The 16,012-nt window shown below is 45.3% G+C and overlaps 1 protein-coding gene across 2 annotated transcripts in view; it reads right to left on the bottom strand.

Moving 5' to 3' along the window:
- The window catches only part of RASA3 (RAS p21 protein activator 3), a 124,857-nt gene extending 117,090 nt beyond the window's left edge, over positions 1 to 7,767 (bottom strand). Inside the window, exon 1 of one of the 2 annotated variants that reach the window (XM_081046095.1) lies at positions 7,646 to 7,767. Coding sequence is in view for 1 of the 2 variants with exons in the window: in XM_081046094.1 (XP_080902220.1) it covers positions 1,040 to 1,094 (55 nt within the window). In the remaining variant the exon portion in view is untranslated. Of the gene's footprint in view, positions 1 to 1,039; positions 1,201 to 7,645 lie in introns of those variants that run through there. The other variant, XM_081046094.1, reaches the window with a different exon arrangement.
- Positions 7,768 to 16,012: the final 8,245 nt, after the last annotated feature.

The raw sequence follows: 16,012 nt of genomic DNA, 5'->3' as shown, positions 1-16,012 counted from the left end.
AACATGAACTGCCCTCTTACCCTGCACATTTATGGCATTAATGTGTAACAGTCATTCCAGGCACCTATCTTGTTTTGTTTTGTTTCTGTGGTCTCTTTTTCTTTTTTTTTTTTTTTTTTAGTGGCGGGGGACTTGTACATCACCCTCCCAAGATAAAACAACTAGGAAAAAGCAAATCTCTCCAGATAAACCCAGGAAGTCCAGATATAGCCCTCCAGCCCACTCCAGAATCTGCATTTCATTTCCCTCCCCCAGCTCTTGAGTCCAGTAAGACAGGCAGAATCCTCCCGGGTGACACGGCCTGAATGGCAGGCCCTGGTGGCCAAAAGCTCCCTCCTGCAGCCATTTCTCAATGGAAGGTGGGGGAGGGGTGGCTCCAGTGTCTCCCTGGGCCACAGTGCGCTTCACACATTCACGGGGACATATGCACACACAAACACATTTATCTCCAGATGTGTGCACACACAGATTTATACACACACAAAAACAGACACATCCACCCACACAGACGTATGGAAACACAGGCACCAGTCAGCAGCGGGACCCGGCCCCACACCCCTGGGGGAACATGTGGAAGAGCTTACACATTCCCAGAAAAGGAAGTTTCTGGGTGCAGCAGCTGGGGGGAGATGCCCAACTGTGAGATCGGTGCATTTGGCACCTGAAATGCACGCACCCAGAGAATCCTCACACGCACGCACGCGTTTATGCACACACAGGAACACACTCATGCACACACAGGAACGCACACAGGCACACACTCCTAGCGGGTACGGGATCTGCGTCCTGCACCGCGCCTCCCCCAACGTAGAAGGACCCCAACCCCTGCACTGTGTCTCCAGTAACTTGGGGCCGCTCGCAGCGCAGGAGAGGTGCAGAGAGCTGCGTTCCCCCGAGCCGCGAGACCGACCATCCCCAGGAAGTGGGGAGGGGCCTCGACCCGGGAGTGCGCATCTCCAGGAGCAGATGAGGGACCTGGGGGCGCCCACCCCAAGACCCGCGAAGACCCCGCCGTCCCCGCCGGCTCCCGAGAGCTCACCGATCTTGATCTTCACGCTCTGGAAAACTCGGAGCCCCTCTTCCTCCACCGCCATGCTGATCGGAATTCGCGCGCAGAGCCCCGCGGAACAGCCGGAGCCGGAGCCCGAGCGGCCGCGCAGTACCCGCGCTCTGCGCCCTACCCTGCTCGGGGCTGGTCCCGGGAGCACCCGCCCCAGGGCTCCGCCCATGCGCCCGCCCATTAGCCCTGCCCAGCTGTCCATTGGCGGAGGCTCTTAGAGGGGCACGGACGTTACAGCTCCGCCCACAGCGCGACCCCCAACTACCCATTGGCTGAGGGCTAGGAGGCGGGAGCGAAACTGCTCCGCCCACAGCCCAACCCCAGCTCCCCATTGGCCGAGCCCCTGAGGGGGGCAGGGAGGGGACCGAGAAAACGGGTCTGGGGGCTGCGGGGAGCGGCGAGGGGAGCAGCAGGAGGGTCTGGGGGTGTGGAGAAGCTGTGCGGCACGGAGGCAAAGCGCCGGGGGTACTTGGCTTGGCTGGGGGAGGAGACAGGGCGGACGGGGGAGGAGGGGATGGAGACAAGGGGCGGGGTGGGGGGGGAGACTAGGCCAAGTGCAATGCTGTCTGCCCTCGCTGACCCCCAGGCATTTTCAGGGTCCTTACTGACCTCATTTACTTGTCTGTCTCAAGGTCTTCCGACTTCCTCTCCACTTCCCGCCTCTCATTTATCTTCACAGGAGCCTACATCACACACACACACACACACACACACACACACACACACACACGCCCTACATCTCACACACACACACCTGCATGTACCAGAGTATAAGATTAATAAAGATAGGGGCCTGTTCTTTTCACTGCCTTATCCTCACTTCCTATGAAAGGATTTAAGGACCATTCTTTACCCTAACCACTTTAGCCTCCTTCCAGGTCTTCAATCATCTGTTGAGTTTATCCTCTCAAGACCTTAATAATGTGGTGTTTATTGGTAGTTTAACAAGGAGGTTAGGAAAGCACCTTCTCCCTGGTTCAAACCCCAGTGTTGCTGCCTCTAACTCCAGGATCTTGGGAGGTTTCTGTAGTGCCTGCTGTTGAGTTCCATCCAGACTTCCCCCTTAAGACCAAGGTTTCGTTGCCGTCTGTCTGTCGGGATAACTGAATGGCAACCCCAGCTCCTGAGCTTCTCAGAGGATTGGCTGAGGCCTCCGTAGCAACTTCACTGTGGTTAAGCTGCCTCTCTGCTGGATTCTTCTTCCCTTGAATACTCACAGGATTTTTTTCCTAAGAACATTACTGATAAACTCCAGCACGCAGATCTCTGCCTCCGAGTCTGTATCTAGGGGAACCCAGCATAAGACTAGTGGGCCCCGGAGTGTCTAAGAGCAGCCTCTATGATGGGGTTTGAGAGCTGAAGACCCACTGACACATCACTGGTGGCACAGCAGCCCTGCCATGCTGTAGCAGTGATGAGCTGGAATGAAAGTCTGTGGAAAGAAACACTGGCTGGTGCAGTGTCTCAGGCATTGGAAAGGTTAGGAAGGCAGTAAGTAATTATCTAAACTATGGAATCAGATAGCTCGTGCTGAGGATAAGGCAATGAAAAGATTACCAATTTAAAGAAAAGTGTAACAAAAAGAGGCTCCCTTGGTACCATATAAAGACACTCTCATCTATAAGCAGAGAACAAAAACAAAGCCATGGATCAGAGCCAGGACTTAAACACGAAGATAGCAATGCTCAAAAAGAAGGCTGAATGCTCAATCCAAGAAAGGTTGCTGTACCCAGGTCAGAACCCTGGTTGGGAAGAAGGGAGACCCTGAGGCTTGGGGGAAGGTCATCTGGATGAATGTACTCAAAAATCTTGAATCCTAGATTTCCCTAAATCTTCTGGATCTGAAGAGGTGTCCCACTTCTCCCTGACAAAGGCAAGAACTCTCTGTGGTTGAAGGTGATGCAGAGACCTCCGAAAGACAATGCATACACCTCAGTGGCCTACCTCCAGCTCACTCTGCATTTGCATCACCCAGCTGGAGAAGTGCTGAGCCTCAAGAGGGACAAAGGTCCTATCTGCAAAGGAGTTTCAGGACCTAGGAAACCTGTGCCAGTGGGAGCTGGGAGAGTAAATGCAGAACTAGATCAAAGAATGTTGGGTACAGGGGAGGCAGAACATAAAGGTAGATCAGGTTAGAGTTTATTGATATGGGATCATTCAATCATGATACAGGATTTGGCACCCTGGCAAGTACTGAATGCTACCTAGTATGGCCTTTGGAAGTTCGTAGAAAGCAATGTTGCACACTAAATGGAGTGGGAATGCCAAATGGGTGTGGCAGACAGCAGAGGAAGGCATTCAAATGCTCTGAGAAGTGACACAGGGAATTAAATATACTCCATAAAATCAGGAACCCTAGTTGCTGACTTGGAAAGCCCAGAGGACTCTCCATTTACAAAAGTGATGAGGAATGCCTGGTGAGATCCTCAGCTGTGGCTGGCCACTGCAGGACTGGGCTGAGGGTAGAGATGCTGTTACAGGGAGCATTAGTCTCCCTGATAGCAATGAGGATGAGCAGACAGTGACATAATAGAGGCCAGGTGGTAACATTGAACCATCAAAAGCAAGATAGGTGTAATTATTGTAGTGCAGCAAGACTGGAATGGCAGTCTGGGTACCCTGAACAGCAAAGAGCTATAGAGGTGGTCAGCCAAACAAAGCATAAGGTGCAGGACAAATTGAGCAAGAGTGTTGCTCAATTTATACAATCAAAGAAAATCACAGATAGGTATCAGTAGGCTGGAGAAAGTTGTCCCAATAAAACTTCACAATCCTTTTTCCCAGTTTCTAGAGATGAGCCACTTCTTATCCTCAGAACTCACGGACTGAAGGAGAGGACCTGGCTGCAAATATATATGGTAAGGATTCCCCTAGGACTTAGATATTTTGAGGGCTGCTGGGCTCGGGGTCTGAGTCGACATTGGTACCCAGGGACCCAAAGAGTCATCATGCCCCTGACAGAGTGGGACTTGTGAGGTCCAGGAAATGAATGGAGTCCTGGTCCAGGAGTGGTTTACACTGGGCCCACTGGATCCACTGGCCAACCCAGTGATCATTTCCCCTGGCACTGAAGGTAGAATTGGTATGGACATAGGTGACAATTGTCAGAACACCCACATTGGCTCCTTGGTGTTTGGATTAAGAGTCGTCCCAGCAGGGAAGGCCAAGATGGAAAATCAAAAACAATAGCATATCCGGGGGTGGGGGGTGGGGAAAGAGAACAAGACTATCCTTAAAGACCTAAAGTCCCTCCTCATTTCATTCACCAGTCCCTCCTCTGATACCAGATAGGTTCTAGAGGATGACAATGGACCACCACAAACTCAACCACACATTAGCCCCAATTGCAGTTGCAGTGCCAATTGTGGTGCCACTGCCAGGCCATATCAACACAGCCTCTGGTCCATGGTATATGGCCATACAGCTGACAAATACACTCTTCTCCATCACAAATACCGTGTTTCCCTGAAAATAAGACATAGCTGGACCATCAGCTCTAATGTGTCTTTTGGAGCAAAAATTAATATAAGACCCGGTATTATATTATTATATTATTATATTATATTACATTACATTACATTACATTACATTACATTATATTATATTATATTATATTATATTAAAGACCCAGTCTTATATTATATTAAAATAAGACTGGGTCTTATATTAATTTTTGCTCCAAAAGACGCATTAGAGCTGATGGTCCGGCTAGGTCTTATTTTCGAGGAAACATGGTACAAAGGAGAATCAGAAGCAGTTTACCTCACATGGCATAGACTCTAGCACACACTTACAATCTCATCCTAGCAGGCTTTCCTGTCTTCTGTTATCATATAGTCCAAAGAGATCTGGACCATCTGGACAGTCTTCAGAGCATCAGTTTGGTTCTCTACATTGATGACATCATATTAATCAGCTGGATAAGCAAGAAGTTGGCAGTTCATTGGAGGTTTTGACAAGACATGTGTACTCTAAGACACATGGGCTCAGAGGGTGAGAAATAAATTTGTGAAGATTTAGGGGCTTCGCACATCAGTGGGCAAGATGTCCCTGATCTTAGGCCTCTCTTTCCCTCTAAGAAGCATGGAGACTGTGTAACATACTGCTGGGATTACTTCCTTAACAAAACTCAGCCTCCACAGAACTGTGCAAGCACCATGCCTTGTCAAATCTATGTTCAGCACACAAGAAAATTGATCATTAGTTTTCTAAATTAGACTCTATTCCCTTAGAGGTATGATAATAAGAGACAGGAAAATATGGAGGGATTAAAGTAAAAAGTGATGGCTTCATAGAAAGTATCTATAATCTCTGGTTTATAACTCACACTTACATTTTTCTCTTTTTGACAGAATCCTCTGTGGCACCCTCCAAAAAAAATTTCATGAGAAGTAGCAACCTATCAACAAGTGGATATTTATTTATTGCTAAGACAGCATCATTAGATCATTATTATTAATATCTGATCAATCTATTTTCAAAGGACCTGAAGTGACATGAATGACCAGTGTACAATAGAATAATTTTTAAAGAGTACCAAAAAAGTATTGAAGGAAGGAATTATTGTATCAAACTTATACAGGTGAAAACATTAACTGCAGTGAATAGAAAGCTCAGCTTTGAGTTTCCTAATAATCAAGGTGAAAAGGGAAAGATGGAAATATGGTATCTTACAAAAGTTACGGTATACTATCTAACAAAAGGAAGTGTTCAATCATAAGTCTCTGATTAAATTTATTCGGGCATTTAAGAGTGAAGGAATGTAGCTCTCGAATGACCTGATAGACTATGAGAGAAAGCATTTAGGAAATCTGGAAAAATGAGTAATATGCCTTTGAATAATCTTTCTGAAATATTAGTTGCGTGGGCCACACAGAAGAGAGAAGCCAAACAGTGAACACGTCTACACTAAGGTTCCTTTTGGACGCTCGAAATCCAGTTGTGCTGTACTGCTGGTGGAAAGGAGACCCAGCACTCCCTGGGCGAGTGAGCCCAGCCTATCCACTGCAACAAGACATCAATAGACCTTATTGGTGTGCACCAATTGCTTCTTCTTGTATGTGTGAGGGCCATACTGCCTACCCTCTGCCAGATCAGGAGGAACTATGTGCTTAGAAGTGTAAAGCAAGTGACATTACATCTGGTTGGAAGCTGAGAAAAACCACTGTGATATTCTCCAGTCTCTCCCTTCTGCTGTGGCTATTGAGAGGCCTTCTCTTAAAACTCGGAGATTACATAGAATCAGCCTAGACCCTGAGTCACTACATGGAGGACAGCGGCCCTGGAGAGCAACTGGGATCTGCAGCTGTCTTTGTAAACGTGGGAAATGAACTTCTGGTGTGTAGAGCCAATAAAATTTGGGAATCATTGGGATAGCCTAAGCCTGTCCTATCCTCGTTAATAAAAAACCCTAATAGAGTTTATGTGGGATGCTGTTTGATTAATATTGACGAACCTGTCAATTTGAGTTAATAATAAAATATAAGCCCAGATATCTAATGGATTTACCTGTGAATAGATTTGTGTAATGCTTTGATTGCTTATTATGAAGAACATTAGCTCAAAATGACTTTTTCTTTTTCATCATAATAAAGTTTAACTTGTTATTTTTTTTAATAAATTCATTTCAACTTTTTTTTAAAACTTTTTATTTATTTAAGTGTGTTTTTCCAGGACCCATCAGCTCCAGGTCAAGTAGTTGTTTTAATCCAGTTGTGGAGGGCGCAGCTCACAGTGGCCCATGTGGGGATCGAACCAGCAACCTTGTTGTTAAGAGCACCGCTCTCTAACCAACTGAGCTAACCAGCCACCCCTAACTTGTTATTTTTGACCCTAAGTAGCCAAATATCAAGGTGATTTTTAAAGACACCCCTGAAATCAGCAATTAACTACACTCCAAATCTTGTCTTCTTAGCTATGACAGGAAGGTATGTATTTTTTTTCTTCTAAAATCTCCATTGAATTATCCCAGAAGTTAAAAAGGAGAGGGGCACCTGATTCACATCATTTAGGAAAAAGATTTGCCATCAAGGCTCTATTCTGTCACTCGATTCTCACAGCAGAATCACAACACAAGCCCTAGAAAATCCTGTATCTGACTCACAGATGCTTCCGGTCCTAGAGACCAGACACTGGAGACCCAGCGATAAAAAGAATAAATTTGCAACAAATCCCAAACTGGTCTTCATCATTGTCACAACCAAGCAAAACAGATTTTATCAGTGGCCAGTAAGAGGTGTTCCTTTCGTAAAACATTCGATTGAGGGACCCACATAAAAGTAAGGGGGAAAATGTACTTGTATGCCCACCATTCTGATGTAAATATTTTCATTTCTCTTAGTTTCCTTCAAGGTTTTGCTGATATTAATATACAATTTTACACAGTGGCCAGCCTTACAATTTTTCTGAATGAGTATTTACTCTGTTTCATGATTCATTTATTTAGTAAACCTTTACTGAGCACTTAGCACATGTCCAGAACCTGCCAGGTCCTGTAGGAATACCAGAGAACTACAACACACACCCCTTCACCTCAGGACACTCACATGAGTTGTGTAGTTGCCACTAAATAACTGGAGAGCTTACCTTCTTCACAGCGTTTCCTCCACTTGCAGTTAGTTCAGTCTGCAATGATACGGCAAAAAAGATAAACAGAAGCGGAAATCCCAAAAGTAGACCTGGTCTCTAAGGTATACTCTTAGATGCAATGACAGGACTGCATGAAAAACTGCAAGTCCATTTCTGAGGAAGTGATGACTCTGGGAAACTGAAGAGTCCCCTTGGGTGGTCCCTTTCAAGGGACTGCCCTCACCTCTTCACATAGCTTCGTTGCCATAACTCCCAGCTTCAGGGGTGTGGGTGGCACAGAAGGGAGTGAGTGGGTGGTGGCAGCTGGCTGGGAAGGAAATTTGGAGATTGTGCATTGTGAGGAGGTCTCAGGACCACAGAGAAGCAGAAAGACAAAGGTGGGGCTCAGGAGCAAACACAGCATCTGTCTGTGTACATTAATACATTTTATTTAACTTTGAGTATGATAAATGATTGGCTGGCACTGCTTTTATTGTATCTGTGGTCTGTGATACACCACTTAAATCCCTTTCTATTCCTTCCAAACAATGTGTTGTGAACATCACTTTTCTCCCCGGATTATCTCGAAGTGTTTTTGTCTGTGAAATGGGATAACAGCAGCACCTTGTTGTAGGGACCACAAGTTGGTATGTGGTATGTGGTGCCGTAATTAGGCCAGTGTTGGGCAAATAAGAAAAGTCGGTTTAGGTGGTTTCTCACCCAGCATGCCCCCAGGGCAAGGGTGGGGCTATTTCCTCTTACACCCTTCTGACCCCACAAAACCCTCCCTGAGCACCTGGTGGCTCTCCTGTGACCTGTGCTGGGCCTGGAGCTGTTGTTAAAGCACAGACGCCAGGCTGTGGCATCTCTGGGATCTCCGATGTGGGTCTGTGCAGGTTCCCACACCTGGAAGTCAGCTGCCTCCAGGCCCCCACGTGCTCTCAAGCACAACGACCTCTGGAGCTAAGCAGAGGGAGGCCTCTGGTGACCTGAGGTAACAATGGACCCATGTTCACAATGAGGTCCTTGCTCCCTTTGTAGGAAGAAAATGTCCTTCCAAACATACTGTGCACATAAAACGACCACTGTTCACTGTAGCTTCATTTGTGAACGCCCAAACCCAAAAAGAGCCTTCAGCCTGCCCTTTGACAAATAGCGGGTTAAACTCTACTCAGCAACAAAAAGGGACAACTTCTGATACACAACAACCTGGTGGGTCTCAGGGCTCCGTGAGGCGAGTCCATCACACACACACCGTGAGATTCCATTTACACAACATTATTGAAATGGCAAACTGTAGAGGCAGGAAACAGATAGTGGTTGTCAGAGGTCAGAGGAGGGAGAGGCGGTGGTGTGACTGGAACAAGGCAGCAGGAGGGACCCTGTGGGACAGCAATGTTCCACGTCTTGACGGTGGTGGCCACACAAATCTACACATGTGATAGAATTGCACAGAGCTGACACACACACAAATGCTTGTAAAACTGGTGCAGTCTGAATAAGGTGGATGCAGTGTATCAATGCAATCTCCTGACTATGACCCAGTCCCATAGTCACCACGTTCATGCACAGATGTCACTATTAGAAGAAACAGGGTGAAGGGTATGTGGGCTTTCTGCATTACTTCTCATAATTGCATGTGAATGTACAATTAACTGAAAAAAATTGTTTTAAGGACAATATGGTGGTAAATACCAACTCCTACTGTTCTTGCTGCAGTCCCATATGGGCCCACATCCTCTCCTGTGGGGGAGACTAACATTTGGCTACCCACAGGAAGGGCGTGACCTCATGTTTATTCACCTTGCCCTGCGAAGAAACTGTTCTCTTGTTGTCATAAGAGGAAGGCTGAGGCCAGAAGAAACCTCAAGGTCCTCACTTGCAAACACCCTGTCATCTCTGTTTGACCTCAGAAGACCCAGCCACATCTGAAGACTGTGATTCGCACCTACAGCTTCAGGGAATCCAAGGACAAATCTGGCTCCTGCTGCATTCTTTTCTTTCAAAGGTCTCCCTTTCCAGAATCTTCTCAACCTCTCTGGGCTTTGTTTATCCCTGTTTTCTTCTGGAAGCAAGCAAGCTTTCAGTAGCTCAATCGCTCTCTTAACTCTGAGATTTGGGGCTATTTTAAGGGGCAGCAAGGCTCTCCCAACAGTCACTCTTAAACCACAATTGGATAGAAAAACAGCTGGAGGTCCTGATTCCAAAACTGCTGAAACTTCTTATTAAAAGACTCACATAGATAAATACACTTTAGGTCATGACTCACACAAATTTTATGAAACATTACTTATCCTGAATAATACAATGTGTTCTAAAATTTTATATTCTCTTCTGGCTTCATGTTTAAATAATCTGGTTTATTTAATTTTAAAAATCAATTTCAGGAACCTCAGTTAGATAGTGCGCCACTGGTGTACTGGAGGTATCAGCTCACGAGATCCAATGATTAACTTTTCAGGAACTTTGCCAGCTGCTTAAACAGGACCATTCTTGAAAATTAAGTTCTATAGTCTTACAAACTTTATAAAATGGTATAAACCCATGCTCTTGAGGTTATCGCTGTCTGTTATATGGTGGAAATACTATATAATGAACTGCCCTTTTCATCTCTTCCAAACTTGGAGTATTTACGCTATGGAAATTGGAACATTTACACACTCCCTCCCCACTTTCTTTCCAGTCAATTGTTAAGCGTTTACCAGCACTTTGCTGGTTGTGACCCACACTTAGAAATGCCCTATTCAAGTCAATTCCTCTTTCCTGTCCCCTCCCACCTTTGTGTTGTATGTGAAGAGATTCAAAGACAGTTGTGCGGGAACCCAGGATGCAGAACTAGTTAGTGTTCAAGCTGGGAGAGGTACCCTCTCTTTTCTGATTCTGGTCCGATGCTGTCACCCCCACAAGGCTCTGCCTCTTGACTCTCACCCCACCCTGGAGGTAAGGATTGTCTGCACACCACGGGGCTGAGAGGCTCTAGGGCTAGAGGCAGGACCCACCCCCTCTCCCCAGGACTGATATGTCCTTCTGAGACAGGACATAGAAAGATGGGGAGCAGATCCCTATTCTAGGCACATTCACTCTGCCCCTGTGTGTCTCAGGACCTGCAGCCAGCTGAACACCAGTGTTCTCAGTCAGGCAGCTGGTGCGTAGCACAGAACGGGGTGCTGAGAGAGGAGGGCAGTTGTGGAAACCCAGTGTCCAGCTGTGGGGAGGTATGGGATCTTTGCTCTGTCTGTCCTGCTGATACGGTCCTCTCCTCTGGTGTGCTTCTTTGTTTGACCCTTCCAAACTTGCTGCTGACACGCTATCTAGGAGGTAGAGGAAGAGAACCCAGAGTGACTAAGAAACATTAACCCTCAGAACTGTTCCTCCCAGGCTGCCTCTAACTTAGAAAGTGTCTGACAGGGAAACGGCACGCAGTTGTGTGTTGCTGGACATGATGAGTCCTTGCTGACCTTACAAAATATGTTTGGTTACAATACTCCCAAGTGTGTTGCTCCCATCATCAATTGCAATTGCTATAAAAGCACCAATTAGGGAAATTTAAAAGAGTGCACTCATAATCCCACCTCTCTTACATGAAAGCTATTTTTATGTTGCTGTTCTCATCTCCAGCAGTCTTGTCCTGACATTTGATTTTCACACAGTTGTAACCAAGGTCCTAGACCCCACAACACCCCTTGGGAAGCTATTGTGTATCCCTTTCCATATTTTAACTGAATGGGCACTGAGGCCCTGAGGCTTTGCCCTGGGCCATGGGACCCCTAAACTGGGCTCTGCTAGCCTCCTTTGCATATTTGAAGGGGATGAGGTAAGTGAGGCCACGATTAATTTCATGCTTCTATCACAACTCTTTCCCTGCATTTTTTCAGATTAAAGTAAGAACAGACACAACTGGGGGGCCTCTTTTCCTTGGGGGGAAGAATAACTGCAAATTGCAGTGTGCCTGTAATGACATAATGACCCGAGACGAGATCATTGATGAGCTCCAGGCACCCTAAAGTTCTCCAGCCATTATTGTCACTGCCTGCCTCTCCGACTCCACTCCACCACCCCCACCGACTGCTATCGAGACAGCAGTTTTATGAAACCTGGACAGAAGAAAGGAAAGGCAACAGGACGATTCCACAGGACAGATGGGGCTCCTAGGCTAAAACACCATGTTTGGGAACCAGCTGTAATAGGAAGCCCTGAGGCTCCCAGCTGGATTATCTTCTGTAATTGTAGTTCATTTCTGGCTCATGCAGTCAAAGGGACGCAGAATATAAATTTGTGGTGATGAATTAACTAACTCCTGGGATGTTACCTGATCCTGTGACCACTTGAAAGTTATCTTTACAATAAATATGTGGAGTCTTAGAAGAGGCCTCAGTCTCAGGAGGTAGATTTTTAAAACATAAATTTCTATTTTATCAGGCCAGAAATTTGGGCTGAACTAGAGCACAGTCACTGCGAGTTACCCGGCACAGGAATAAAGATCTATTCTTTACTTCCCAGTGGGAGGAATCCTCTGGAGACTTGATTCAGGCCATGTCACTTCTCTGCCCAACCCTGGACTGGCCTCCCGTCTAAAATCTCAAACCCCTACCACGCAAAACAAACCCAGTGTGAACTGGCTATGCTCGTCTTCTGCCCTCACCTCCCACCCCTCCTCTCCTCACTGCTCCCGGCCACTGGCCTCCTTGCTGTTCTTTCAGGCTCTCTCTGCCTCAGGACCTTGCACTTGCTGTTCTGTGTGCTGGAACGCTCTGTCCCTAAATAGCTGCATGTTGCTCTCTCTTCTTACTTTGGGACTTTGCTTAAATGATACCTGTCAGAGAGGTTTCTCTGACTACCTCATATCAAATAACTGCTCTCGTAACCTTCATTTATTCTCTCTCTCTTCACTCTGCCTTATTTTTCTTCATAACATTTATCACGACCTGACTTATATATGTAATTAATTGCTTATTGTCTGTCTCTCTCAGACTCATTGGGGTGAAAATATCTAATTTAGAAATCACTTTGCAGTCATAAACAAAACACTAATCTGCATTCAGACAGATGACGCTTTTGTAGTTTTTTTCACATCCTTCAGAATTTGCTTCATGGAAAAATTGGCGTATCCAACCAGTAATAAGAATCATACTGCTGATGGAATTGCAAGCTGCCACCTGCTATGCGTCATGCTGTGCTAGCGTGGCACTCTCGACCTCACTGGACTCTCACAGCAAGGGGCTAAGTTTCTTATGACCCCACCCACAGACAGAACAGAGGTTCGGCGAATTTCCCAAAGCCACACAGCTAGTCTATGAACTTTTAAATAGCAGTTCTTCATTGTACGAAGAAAATAATGTCCAGTCTTTACTGGGCACCCTTTCTACTCACTCTGAGAATCAAAAGTCAGGCTTTTTGAATTTCATACGCTGTAGTTTTTAAACCCTGGTGAATACAAATCTGAAAACAGAAAGCACTGAAATTCAGGGATGCTTGGGTACTGGTCCTAGCTTCCCAAGCTAACCAACATTCTCAGTGTTTTACATGCCATCCTTGAAGAGGTTCTCAGCCTGAGCTGGATGACTCATTGCCGCCCAGCCAGTCACTTCCTTCCTGCTCTCTGGAAGATAGCCTCCCACAAGAGAGACAAGAAGAATTGCCACTCCAGCCTCCTCAGTACAGTTGCAGAAGCCAGCGAGCAAGTCTTCCATCTGTGGCCTGTTTTCCTGGTCTGACCTCCCTTTACACACACACACACACACACACACACACACACACACACCCCACACACAGAGGTTACTTTCACATCCATTTAAATAAGCAACTTAAAAGGAAACTGAAAAAAGAAAAGTTATTAGACTCAAATAGAAATCAAAAGGTGGGTCAAAATGAGAATTAAAATCTGTGTAGTCATAATTGTTGTTGTTGTTGTAATTGAGGATTTTTTCTAATTTTGCAGTTGTCTGAACCTGATGACCAATGCCTGTTTTAAGTAGTGAGTCAAGCGTCCCAGAATTAGTTTGGTGGGTTTTGTCGGGTGCTGAGGAGATGACCGTATTTCCCCGAAAATAAGACCTAGCCAGACAATCAGCTCTAATGCGTCTTTTGGAGCTGGTTATATGATATGATATGATATGATATTAATTATATTATATTATATTGACCCACTCTTACATTGTAGTAAAATAAGACCAGGTCTTATATTAATGTTTGCTCCAAAAGACGCATTAGAGCTAATTGCCTGACTAGGTCTTATTTTCAGAGAAACATGGGAGAAGCCACCAGCACAATCTCTGAACCACTAACCCAATGGCAACACCTTGTCACTGGATTTCCTCAAATTCCTTTCCAGCTCTCAATGCTCAGTTTACAAGAAGACTCATTTCAGAAAACACATACAGATTTATTTTCTTTTACTTTTAACTGGGTTTAAGGCAGAGAGTTGGGAAAAGTAAGCAGAAGCAACTGCTGCAGCTCAAAATGAGAATCTAAGATTGACATTTCATTCCTGGCTCTATTCTTACTTGTTAAGTGCATATTAGCATTGTCTGTGTCTTTTCCTATGAAATAGTCAGGAATAAAAAAAAAAATGGTTGTATAGAATTTTGAAATTTCTATTCAAAAGGACAGTATTTGCTTCTTTTTTTTTTTGAGATCTTATATTTTTGTTTCATCTTTGTTTTCATATATATTTTTTTGTTCTCTAAACTAAATGCCAGCATTTGGACTATATGTAGACAGGCACAGTTGTGTGATTATCAGCATCAGACTCTCTTTAAGATAGACTAAGATATTCAAAGGACTTTGCACTAACAGAATTTTTTAAAAAACTCCCAACCATATTCATAATGCCCTTGAAAGTTTGACTTTTCTATGAGGCTTTCAGAGCTAATTGGCAAGACCCAGCTCAAACCAGAGCATTGGCGAGAATCACCAGCTATATTTAACTTCCTGGGGCTATACTGAAATACTTAATTCCTGGCTAAGTTCCTGGGATGAGTTACAAGACCATCTATTCAAAACTCTGAGAGGCCCATGTTACTGCTAATCCCAATGCTAACTTTTCTCCAAGAATCCAGGAAGTAATGAGAGCAGCCAAGGTTTCTGAGGTTCCACACGCAGCAGACGCTGTGGTGAGAGCAGTAAGCATACTGACTCTGCATTTCTCAGTGGTGCTGGTTGTGGGGTGGGACTTGCACTATTTCCGTCATGGCCCCAACAAGCTACTGTGACCCACCTAGGTTCCTTTGCTGGCCGGTGGCAAAGCTGGAGGCTCAGGGCCCACATTGCATGTGCTCTGCCTTCTGCAATTCAAGGTTAAGCTCAGAGCAGCCCCTTAATCATTGTTCTCAACTGCTTTTGCAAAAGACACCAATCCCCAGACTACAGACGATCACACATAGAAGTCACCAGAAGTCAACATCCCGTGGGTAACAGAAAATAACCTATACCGTGTGCTTTTTATTTTAAGTCATCTGTGAAACAATAGGGATATAACAAAAATTTATGGGGCCCTTCTCTTTACTTTGCCTCAAATTTTCCCCTTATTAATGAAAAAGAGATTGCATTTTCAGTTACACACACACGCACACACTCACACACACCACTCAATCATCTTATTTTCTTCTCTGTCCCAGTAAAGGCATTTCATAGACTTTTATCAGGACTGGGCAACATTGGCAAATCACTGACAAAGCTCAGAAAATTAAAAAATGTAATTGAGTAAATAGGTGCTACTTTCAGAACATCATCTTTTACTTTATTTCTTCCTCAAAAAAAATAATCTGTGCTTACCAGTATTAGCGTTACTGGAGCTGAAGAGAGCATGGTTTCTAATGACACAGTACTGCACTCAAGTACTAATTATGCCAATTACAAGTTTCTCTTCATCACTGCTGATGGGATAATTTAACTGCAAGTGCTTTGCAAATATATACACCTGGTGTTTCAGTAACTCAATCAGGCATTGCATTTACTCAGACATCTAATGGAGGTGATTAGCATGTGCCACCTGCTGGAAATCATGACAATGTCCTTAAGTCAAAAAGACAAGCCCAGAAGGTGGCCCCAGAGCAACCCTGGGAAACTCAGGCTCCTGAGTCTTGGCAGATCTGGAGCTGAGTCAGGGTCCCCCGCTTTGGTCAGACCACAGCTCCGCCAGCCAACTGGAGTTACTCCAGATCCTGCCCAGCCTCTGGGTTACAGAGGTACTTAAACTCAAGGCCTCCCTGGGCCCTTGCCAGACTAGCCTGGACCCCGGCACCTCCTGGAACAGATTCTCAACCCTTAGCAGAATCGTCAAGGCCTGAAAGGCCATTAAAATCAGCTACCATGTTTCCCCGAAAATAAGACCTACCCCAAAAATAAGCCCCAGTTAAGATCATCAGCCAGACAGACGCATTTAGT

This window comes from Rhinolophus hipposideros (assembly GCF_964194185.1).
Source record: "Rhinolophus hipposideros genome assembly, chromosome: 4".
Taxonomy (NCBI): domain Eukaryota; kingdom Metazoa; phylum Chordata; class Mammalia; order Chiroptera; family Rhinolophidae; genus Rhinolophus; species Rhinolophus hipposideros.
Note: the sequence above shows the minus strand (reverse complement) of the source record. Positions and strands in the feature narration are given on the sequence as shown.